This window comes from Aricia agestis, chromosome 7, assembly GCF_905147365.1.
Source record: "Aricia agestis chromosome 7, ilAriAges1.1, whole genome shotgun sequence".
NCBI classification, from domain to species: Eukaryota; Metazoa; Arthropoda; class Insecta; order Lepidoptera; family Lycaenidae; genus Aricia; species Aricia agestis.
In genome coordinates, this window is record NC_056412.1 from 6,133,389 (window position 1) to 6,144,096 (window position 10,708).

General features: G+C 32.1%; 2 protein-coding genes across 2 annotated transcripts; one reads left to right on the top strand and one right to left on the bottom strand.

Annotated features, from left to right (window-relative positions):
* The first annotated feature begins 551 nt into the window (after positions 1-551).
* On the top strand, positions 552-4,524 carry LOC121728641 (putative neutral sphingomyelinase). The gene is made up of 7 exons (XM_042116862.1): positions 552-566; positions 638-768; positions 844-1,017; positions 1,168-1,351; positions 3,016-3,170; positions 3,539-3,716; positions 3,962-4,524. Exons 2-7 carry the CDS (start codon positions 731-733, stop codon positions 4,403-4,405), a joined length of 1,173 nt encoding a protein of 390 aa, XP_041972796.1. The 5' UTR covers positions 552-566; positions 638-730; the 3' UTR covers positions 4,406-4,524.
* Positions 4,525-6,798: 2,274 nt separating this feature from the next.
* On the bottom strand, positions 6,799-10,708 carry LOC121728640 (transmembrane protein 184C). The gene is made up of 6 exons (XM_042116861.1): positions 10,123-10,708; positions 9,669-9,908; positions 8,737-9,018; positions 8,545-8,647; positions 8,221-8,395; positions 6,799-7,542 (listed from the first exon to the last, which is right to left on the bottom strand). Exons 1-6 carry the CDS (start codon positions 10,383-10,385, stop codon positions 7,298-7,300), a joined length of 1,308 nt encoding a protein of 435 aa, XP_041972795.1. The 5' UTR covers positions 10,386-10,708; the 3' UTR covers positions 6,799-7,297.

Here is a 10,708-nt window from a genome sequence, read left to right on the forward strand (position 1 = left end):
TAAAAAAAAAAAAGAAATGAGCTCAAACAAATGTTTTATTTCAATAAAAATTATTGTACATAGCTAAATAAACACAAAACAATAAAACAAATTTAATCCACAAGGTTTAGGCAACAAATCCGTCCGATTCCGATCCAGTGGACGCGATTCTTTATACATACACACATATGTATTATTACTTTGTTTTGTTACACCCTGTACATACGACAGCTGAAATATATCGCGTGGGCTCAGGCCAGCTGTATACCACCTCACTTGATCAGAGGATTTTCCCTTAGTGGCGGCACCTCTCATAATCCTTACAAGTCTTGAAAATTCCCAAATTTCTCAAGAAATCTTTTAATTTTCCGTAGCTTGACTAGAGCTTGACAATAAAATTTTCGTAAAAGTTTCGGCAACTCGTCATTATAGTGGCAGTGTCATCGCTCTGCACGGGTCCCTATAATACCTCAATGCCATAATAAGAAAAGAAAAAAGTATAAATGTCAAAACCATATGTTCAATGTTGTCAAAATTCAAATGGACAACAATACTTCCTTTTATTTTTCAATTTATTATTTATAATGGTAAAGTAAAGTATAAATTATGGTAAAGCTTTAAAATCGGTTTCATACTTTTATTTATATCGGTTTTGCAGAATCTGAGAAATCTTACACCTACACAAAAAGTTTTTGTTTTCTTTTCTCTGAGCTCATTCATTCATTGCATTCAGAGTCATTGCTTATAGAATATGGATTTTACACTAAACTTGTTTACATTGAACTGTTGGTAAGTACAGCGTATTTATGTGTTTTGTTTATTTAGATACGTATATTGAAGTCACACAATTTCGTAACCTTTCAGGGGCATTCCTTTGGTTTCCAAAAATCGCAAGGAAAGAATTAAAGCAATAGCAACTTACTTGATAAATGCATCACACAATATAGTGTGTCTGCAGGAGATTTGGAGTGAAGCGGACTTTATATTCTTGCAGGAGGAATTGAGGATCTGTCTACCATATTCTCATTATTTCTATAGGTAAGTATGAATATTTTTATTATAAAAAATATATTATATTATAGTAGACAAAAGTTTTAATTTGTACAGGTAGTTCAGGTCTACATAACAATTTATAAAATACCAACCATCAATAAAAAATGTCTTCATATAATTTTTATTTTATTTTAGTGGTGTGCTCGGATCTGGACTATGTGTGTTCTCAAAATGGCCAATCCAAGACGTGTTCTTTCATCAATGGCCATTAAACGGTTACATCCATAAGATACACCATGGAGACTGGTTTGGTGGCAAAGGTGTGGGACTTTGTAGAATAAAAACAAATGACATTCTTATAAATGTTTACTGCACACACGTAAGTACCAACACTCAGATACAATGATTGATAATAACATTAAAATTTGTGACCGACCGAACTTTCGGTTTCGGCCATTTTCGGCCAAAAAATCTAGTTTCGGTTTCGGCCAAAATATAGCCGAAACTTTCGGCCCCGCCGAAACTCATGCGTCGTTGGGTAAACTTCACAGTTAACTCGACGTGCTTGCTTGCCAGTGAGGCCCCCGGCTCAGTTCGCCACCATCTATTTATTTAGTTTTGAGATTTATTGTGTTCCAGATTAGTCCCAAATCAGAAATCAGCACTTGGTTTTATTTTCATTAAATTTAAACTTATTTTTATCGAAATTATATTATTGAATTTTATTTCTACGACAAACGCAGGCTTATTTAATATACATAACTATTGGCAAATTACGTGCTATTACATAATTATAACAATATAACAATGTTTCCCAAACAAGCGATTTAGTAAATACTATGATAAATTGATTATATTATTGTGTGTGAACTTTATTTACTTAAGAATTTTGTTTGACTGTCAGATTATAGGATATATTAGGATACTAGATGATGCCCGCAGCTCCGTTGCACCAAAATGCGGTTATCGCGTGGGAACCGTACATTTTTAAAAGTATCCTATGTCCTTTCCCGGAACTCAAAGTATCTCCATGCCAAATTTCAGCAGGTTCAGTGGTTTGAGCGTGAAGAGGTAACAGACAGACAGACACACTTTCGTATTTATAATATTAGTATGGATATCTTGTGAGATTTATTAGTAAATCATCTCTCCTCATACTTTTTCTTTTACCACGCGTTTTATTTAAATATTTAAAATTAGCTTTTATCTATGGACACGTAATAAGTTTGCTCAGTAATTTCGTTTTGAACTTTGACCGTGGTCGTGTCCATGTTTGCAGTATATTATTTCCCATAAAAATAATATACTGCAATTGATTGTGTTTCCAGTAGTACGTCGTTAATTTCTAAGGGAGGATTGCACCAATCACACAACTTCGTTTTATAAAACTTGGTTCTCATTAAATGCGTTCCTACGGGGATGTAAATCTCGTTTTTTTTTCAAATTGATTTTATAATCTTCTCATATCTGTTATAAACGTGTTTAAATACGTTTAGAACCGGTTTAGTGTGCGCTAAGTGCGTTCAATTTCTTTGGTGAAATCGCACCTACTTGGAATCGTATAAAAAAACGGATTTTAGTAGATAAAGAAACGGATTATAGTACAAAAAAGTTTCTTGGGAACATAATATTCGAGTCTAAGATTAATAATATTATTTATTTTAAGAAATGTCGCAAAAAGTAAAAAATTCAATGTGGTACTTTTTCTTTAGTATAAAAAGTTTGATTAACGAAATCAATAAATTTCAGTGAATAATCGTAATTTTGAATGTTTTACCCAGTTTCGGTTTCGGCCGAAACTGAGAGTAAGGCCGAAAGTTCGGTTTCGGTTTCGGTACGTCCGTGGGTTTCGGCTGAAAAATCAGTTTCGGTCGGACACAAATTAAAATATACCTTGATGTTATTTAAGCATCTTTGAATGAAGTATGATTTACCACAAAATAATTTTTCAGTTTTAGAAATATCTGTTTTTGTTTTTTCCATGCTAACACGAATATTATACTTTTATATGCAAATATATATTTTTTTGTATAACTTTTCCAGCTTCATGCGGAGTATCATGAGGATGACATGTATCTGGCTCACCGAGTGCTACAAGCATATTCAACAGCCGAGTTTGTGAATCTAACAAAGGATCCAGCTGATATTTCCATTTTGGCTGGTGATCTTAACACTGCACCAGGAGACTTATCCTTCAGGTACTATAATTATAATATTACTTATACAAGATGTTAGTGTAAACACCATTGATCCATCCTTGAAATCATCAAATGAGCCCATCAAAATGAACAACTTTTTCTATCAGAACAATGCTGGGAACTGAAAAAAAATCTGTCTTCATACCCATACAAATTGCTGATCTGGGCATCCGTATGGGTGTGTATAAAATGGCATGACCTTGTTTGTTATTTTTTTCTCTTCACTAGTAACTGAGTAGACATTCTTTTTCTTGGTATTTAAATATACCTACATAAAAAATATCGTACTGTTTATAAAATTGGCCTATTACGCTATATTATTTCATTAATATAGGGTCAATTAATATTGGTAATTTAATCCCTTTCAGACTTATTACTGAATTGCCTGAACTAAGGGATCCATTTATTGAAAGACATGTAGACAATGACAATGAAGGAACATGTGACAATATTAACAATAGCTATTCCGATCCGAAGATGGTGAAAGTGAATCCAGGAGGAAAAAGAATTGATCATATCTTATATAACCTAAATCCATCATGGGAGGTATGAATTTTTGTTACAATCACTAAATCTTGTTAAATACACATTTTAATGCTGTATACAACTTGATAAACATGTGCTTTCAGTGTTGCTATTAGTTAGCAACATTGTATACTTATCAATGTTTTCTAAAAAGTTGTATTTCATTTGTAGGATACAAACGAAATACAACTTTCTAGAAAACTGAAAATGAACACTTCATTCATGGTTTTCTCATTTTATTCCATAGGTATGTTCTCTATTTACAGGCAGAAATAATAAACTTTGGGAATCCATTGGAAAGCAGAGTGCCTGGAGAAGATTTTTCTTATTCTGATCACAATGCAGTATACTTGGAGATTAAAATGAAGCAAACAAATTTCAAATTAAGACCAAGTCAGAGTGTAGATACACGACGCCAGGAAACTATAAACGCTACTATAAAAGTATGCAAAGACTCAACAACTACTGTCATGAAATCCAGGAAGTTGTTCCTTATGACTGGAGGACTCATTTTTATGTTCCTCCTTGGATCTGTAGGTTTTTGGCCAAACAATATACTGGCTGATGTGATAAAAATCATTATGACTGGTATATGCTTTTATTATATTATGATGGGAACAATATGGAATAGAATTGAAATTAATAGTCTAAAAGCTGGTCTTTCCGCTCTAGAAAATATAAACAAAAGCAGAGATATCAAAAAGTTTTAAGTTTTAGTAAGTAATGTTATAAAATTAAAACACTTAAAAAATATTCCACATAAAACATATCAAATTCTATATTATAATCTATTATAAGAAACAAATCACTGTATGTGCTAGGAATATAAGTTGACTTTTTTTATGCATTTAATTATTAGTAAGTCTTAATTATTTTTTACATTTAATTTTAATTATTGACCATTTATTTTTATATTATTTTCAATTAGAATTGTTTTTTCATAGTATGTTCTCAATATCAGTATTAAAATAATAAAGTAATTAGTAAGATTTTTTTGTCAAATTAATTAAACAACATTTTTAATGCTGGAAAAATATTTAAATAATATTAATACTGGCTTTTTTGTTAACCCCCCTTTATTTTATTTTTATTAAAAGAATTTGAATTAATTTTTTCACGACTAAAATTATATCCGATATTATGCTTTACTATTTCGAATCTAATAAATCATCTGTGTTGACTGATGGATTTCGACAAAGTAAGTATTTTACCTTGCTTTCTATTATGTAGGTATGTACTTACACACATTGGTAAATTCATACACTCAAATGTTGATACTTACCTACTGCTTGCATAAAATAAATAAAATACCTTGTTATAAACTGAGAAATTTATTTCATTTCCGATGAACAAACTTAACAATATTTAGCGTACCGCGTTAGGTAGTTAATAAAGTGGAAGTGGAGACAACATTCTACATTTCATAAGTCAATCAGTTATCACATATTTAATTAATTACAAATAAGTCTTATACATAGACTTAATGGTCTTATATATGAATGGCTTTAATTAGAATCATTTCATTAATAAGGTTTTAAATGTTTTGTTTGTGATGAAATTGTTAAAAAATATTTGTTCTCATTATTCATTACATAAATGTTTTATGTAATAATATGGGTAATAAAGTAACTAATAGTACCTAATCATTCTAAAATGCTTGATAAATTTTCAGTCCCAAATCCCAATACTTCTCCCAATAGCAAATATGTTCTCCAGTCGGATATTTGAACCCACTCAAGAGTTAAGGTCTGTTATGGAACCCTGGGAAATAATACATAAAAAATAAATTCATACTTTAACAGTAAGTACTAAAGTAACATTTTTTAGTTAAAAAAAAGATCAGGGGACTGGGTTATTTACAAAAATATTACTTATACATTTGTTTCAGATTCGGAAACTATGTGTAAGTTTTTGTCACTCTCGCCATATTAACTACAAAACGGCATTAAAATAGCTCCGCTAATGGCAAACAGTAGTCACTAATTCATCGTCATACAATTATTATTAACAATATATTTAATTACCGCACTCGAGTTGTGCAGTGACAAAAACTCACACTCAGCTCACATGGCCCATAACAACACTAAAGAACTCAATACAAGGAAATAAATGCATGCATAATATAATAATAGTTATTAGTTATGTTAAACCATAATGACTAACTTAATCAGTTGATCGATACAAATCATTCATAAAGATAATAATATGTAATTCTGAACTATGTAATACTCTTCGTTGAAAACAAAATACTATGATTATTATTGATAAATAATAAGGTAATTCTAGACAAATTTATAAGGGGGGTATTACATTATCATTTATATTGGATCATTTCTATGAGCATATATAGGATCCAATATATATGATCATTTGATCATATCTGCGTATTACATTATCATATTTCATTGATCCTATTTTACGTCATATGTGGTTTCAATAGCCAATGGGGAGCGCTAACGCTGACAGATATTGACGTCAGGGTTACTAGATCTCAGAGAATTCGATTTGTCAAAAAAACATCGTCATTTTTAATATGGCTTGTTTTTTGTTATTTCAGCAAGATTATCCAAGTATATAATTAGAAAAATAATTACATTACATTATTTGGAACATGTTAACGAACAAGAAATTAAAAACTCTTTTTTATATTAAATAACTGGTAACACCTATTTCTATGACCGTATTGGATCCAATCTCTCAGCAAATGTCAAAAATCTATGATCAATGAAGAAATGAATCATATGTCTATATTACATTATCCAATATCATTGACTCAATGATCTCGGATCCAATATATATGATAATCTAATATCCCCCTAAGTCAACTGAATTTTATAATGGAACAATTACTATAATATAGTGATTCGTGAATAATGATTATTTATTTAAACAACACAAATACATAATATCTTAACTTTTAATAACATAAAATATTATTACTTATACATAAAATTTCTAACTTCTATTCAGCATTTTTAATATTGTAATATTAGGTACTATACACGTAATTCATACAATGCTACAACTAAATCAATAAGCAATATTAGAAATAGTATTTATAGTATAATACTATACATTAATATAATTTTTGTAACTAATTAATATAAATTATTATGTAAGTGCATGTAATTACTAATATCACAAATTGTTTGCACTTTTTATTATACAGTGTGATCCTGTAGGCGACTTATTACTTATGAAAACGTGGAATAATGAAAATAATCTTTTTCTATTTGGAATTAAACATTACTTTAGGGCCTTGTGTCACGAGCGATTATCGCGCATTTTAAGCTAGCCAGTGGCTATGTTATACGAATCCATATCAAAATGGCGTATTCACAGTCCAACATTGATATACGAATTGTTTAATGTACGAAATAAGTCGCAACTCGCACTTTGCGACAGCGGAGATACGCTACACAAAACGTCAGATTTATAGAAAGAAGGTCGTGTCGACCTGCTGCAGCATAGTGTAGCCTAATGCGGTCTCGCCCTAATTCCTAACATGGTAAACCTTTGTTATTTGAAGTTTAGCCAATAGCCACTCCATATAGCTCGGTTACAGCTTGCTTCTGGCCCTAACAGAAAGCAGTCACAGAATCTTATACTGTTGGATCGTGTTTATCGTTGGTTATGAGAGGTTCGTTCTCGGGGCTCATTGAACCTGTGGCTGTGTTGTCGATGGAGCCGTACACAGTCGGCCGCACCTCCACTGGGTCCGCATCCACAGTCAAATTCGGGGCTGAACTCGAAGGGGCTGTCTCGTTCACCAGCCTCGAACTCTCATCATAACCCCTGGCCATATGATACATGGACTTTCCTCTTAGTCGCCTGCTAAATGAACTTCCTGCAATTAATAGTTATAAGTTCAATAGAGTATTTCGCTCGTTGAAGTTAAGAAACATTGTATGGCTTATACTCTGATCTTTTGTCTGTGCACAATTTTAAGATCGCTCGGCGAACTGGAGATGGCATTTGACGCAAATATATACGTAATTATTAATCGATTGTGGTCTACCTATACTCCGATCTCATCTATATCAATTAACATGTCGTTCGTGTTTCGATCGTGATTCGAAAACTGTTGCTTTGCATTCCATTTTTCGAGTGATATTAAAGTTGTGCGCAGTTTATGACATATAGGCCATATAGGCCGCGGCCTAGGAGCGGCAGCGTCCTGGGGGCGGCGGGCGGCGGAAATAAAGTGGCCTACACTTATAAAAAAATATAAATCGGGCACTGGTCTATTATTAATATTACATTAATTCAATCTTAGTGTCTTAACACATTAGGCAGGTTTTTTTCAGACAGATTAATAAAGGTCAATTTTCAATTGACCTTTATTAATCTGTTACATTTTATATTACAACAGGTAAATACATGCTGCCCCCTCCACCCCCACCCCCCCACCCCCTACACACTTAAGGCTGAAAGCAAACCATGTATACTATAATGTTGAATTATCTAGAATATCTGTTAGTTTAATAATATATTATATAAGAAATGTGATAAAAATAACACATACCAACAACTCCGAGATGTTCAGATATGTCGCGTTTGACGTCAGACACATCCCACATAGCCAGGAAGGAGCCCATGCAAGATGGCGAAGGATTGAGAGGTGACACAAAAGGCTTGTATGAGAAGCTGTAGTGATGAGCTATAGCTGCTATAAACATCTCTATACATATGAGGAAGTCCTGAAATGGTAAAAAAATATTTAAAATTTAAATTCATTCTACTGCAAAAAATTGGTCACAGTTTTCATTGGTCAAATTATTTTGTGTATAAGTATAGAGTTAAATGTAGTAAAATATTATACATATTTGAATATTATTTTCAGTCATACCTGCAGTTTGGAAGATATTATCTTTATCTTATTTGTATCAGTTATATCAAAGATAGTTGATATAACACCACAATATACCAAAACATTGATGATCACTCCCTGGCTGTAAAATAAAAAATATAGTTAAAAGATTTATATTTTAATATACAAAATAATAAGGTCACTGTTTTATGCTGATGAAAATATACTTACAAAAATGAGAAGAAAACTACAGCTTTTATACACAAAAATTTTCCAATGGGCTTCATGGGTTTAAGTTCAGTTTTATTTGCTCTGTAGAACAGAACTAGACAATACATGGCCACAAACTGCGATAAATTGTTGATCGCTATCATGTAAGGAAATGCTACATTGGGACTAAAGTCACTCTCTCCATAAACACCAGATAAATCACAAATCATAGATATGACTGTTGTGATTGGTCTCACCAGCGTATACTGTAGGATACCATGCTTGCAATTGTGTACAAATTCACTGAAATCAAAAAGATAATAAGTAAAACAAAAAAGTAATTTTTAAGTTTGCTTTAAATAATATTTATACATTTTCAAAATATCAGTTAGTGCATCTTCACTGACATTGCTTTGTGCAATTATCTCTATCACTAATGTAACTTTACTCTTTGTTGACATAAAATATCATTAAGTTTATTAATTATTATTTACTAATAAACTATATTATTGCTTAGGTAACAATACCGCATATAAGTTAAATTTGAAAAGTTTTCAGACAGATTACACATTCAGTTTGTCATCAATCTGGTGTCAGTCATCCATCAGTTTGGCATCAGTCTCACTGATACCAAATTAATGGCATAAAAGTAGAAAAAGAAATGATCAGTCCATCAATCAACTAGTTAGACTTTCAGTTTTGCATTAATCTTACCAGATTGATGGACTGAACTGATGAGAAACTGATTGTGTGACCTATGTCTTATGAGGGAAAAAAACTGCTTTCATATGAAATTATCTGACATTTAATTTAAAAAAAATATTTTTCATTTAAATCATTTTATTTAAAATGATTTCTTACGAAATGTGAAGCAAACTTGACTCAATATGCTGTGTTACCTAAGCAAAAATAGACAGACTGCTTTATCTTAATGTACTGTTTTTGTCTCTTACCTTCCCATTTCCCAAGGGGTCAAACAACACAAAGGAAATATGTGGTAGACCTGGGGTTTTGTCTCCAAAACAGCTTCCAGATCTTGACCTTCATTCAAATAGTTTAAAAGATATTTCATGAAATTATAAATCACATATGCTTCGTAGCATTCTCTCAAGGAATCCATGTATATAGACTGCTCCGGGAACTGTAAGCCCAACCAAGCATTGAGTGCATAAATTGGCACCATCCACAAGATCCTAAAAAAAACAACAAATTTACACTTGTAGGCATACACTTCACATCCACAAGATCTAAAAAAAAACTTGCTATATATTAACCCGTAGATCGTGGAAAAATGAGACACAACAGAATTTCTTGTGTCTTGGTCACCGGTGACTGTATGGGGCTTAATGTTGCTAAATTAAGGTATGCAGTTTCCTAATGAACTTTAGACCACTAAAATGTACCTACCTAATAATATGCTTCTGCAATGAAGGCTTGGTATAGTGGACAACATGTTGAGTTATTTGCCATATTGATATTGGCAAAGCCAACAGGACAAATCCTCCAGCCACTAAGCTACCTTGATCGGACTTCGTAAAACCATTCCTTATTGAGTGGGCTATCAGCAGCGGCACTAAGACAATGACGAGCAACACATAACTTGATATGAAGAACGGTCGAATCCACAGCCTCCATTGGCTAAAGAAGTTCCAAAAAGATCTAGAACACATTTCTTCGATATTATATGAGCGTTCTCAATTAAGGGAAAATATATTGAAACGCGCCACTTATTTGCACGGTCCGAATCAAATGATTCATTTGGAATCTCCGTAAGGTCAGGACTTGGTCAGGACAATATAATCACAGTGTTTTTGTATGTTATTGTTTTGTTTTTTCAGGAATCCATGTACATTTTTATAAAGAAAATACTAGGTACTGTGTACAAAGTACTTTACGGTTAATTATGCCATAAGGTAAAAACTTGAAACTTGAATAACAAGAAATTCGATTTAAATAAATGCTATTAATTTATTTCGAAAACTTTTTTACGATC

Coding starts and splice junctions, on each gene's coding strand:
- LOC121728641 (XM_042116862.1), top strand. CDS start 731: ATGGATTTTACACTAAACTTGTTTACATTGAACTGTTG. Junction 769..843: donor TTGTTTACATTGAACTGTTG/GTAAGTACAGCG, acceptor GTAACCTTTCAG/GGGCATTCCTTTGGTTTCCA. Junction 1,352..3,015: donor TAAATGTTTACTGCACACAC/GTAAGTACCAAC, acceptor TAACTTTTCCAG/CTTCATGCGGAGTATCATGA.
- LOC121728640 (XM_042116861.1), bottom strand. CDS start 10,385: ATGTGTTCTAGATCTTTTTGGAACTTCTTTAGCCAATGGAGGCTGTGG. Junction 9,019..9,668: donor ACCCCTTGGGAAATGGGAAG/GTAAGAGACAAA, acceptor TTTTGATTTCAG/TGAATTTGTACACAATTGCA. Junction 8,648..8,736: donor GTAGTTTTCTTCTCATTTTT/GTAAGTATATTT, acceptor TTTATTTTACAG/CCAGGGAGTGATCATCAATG.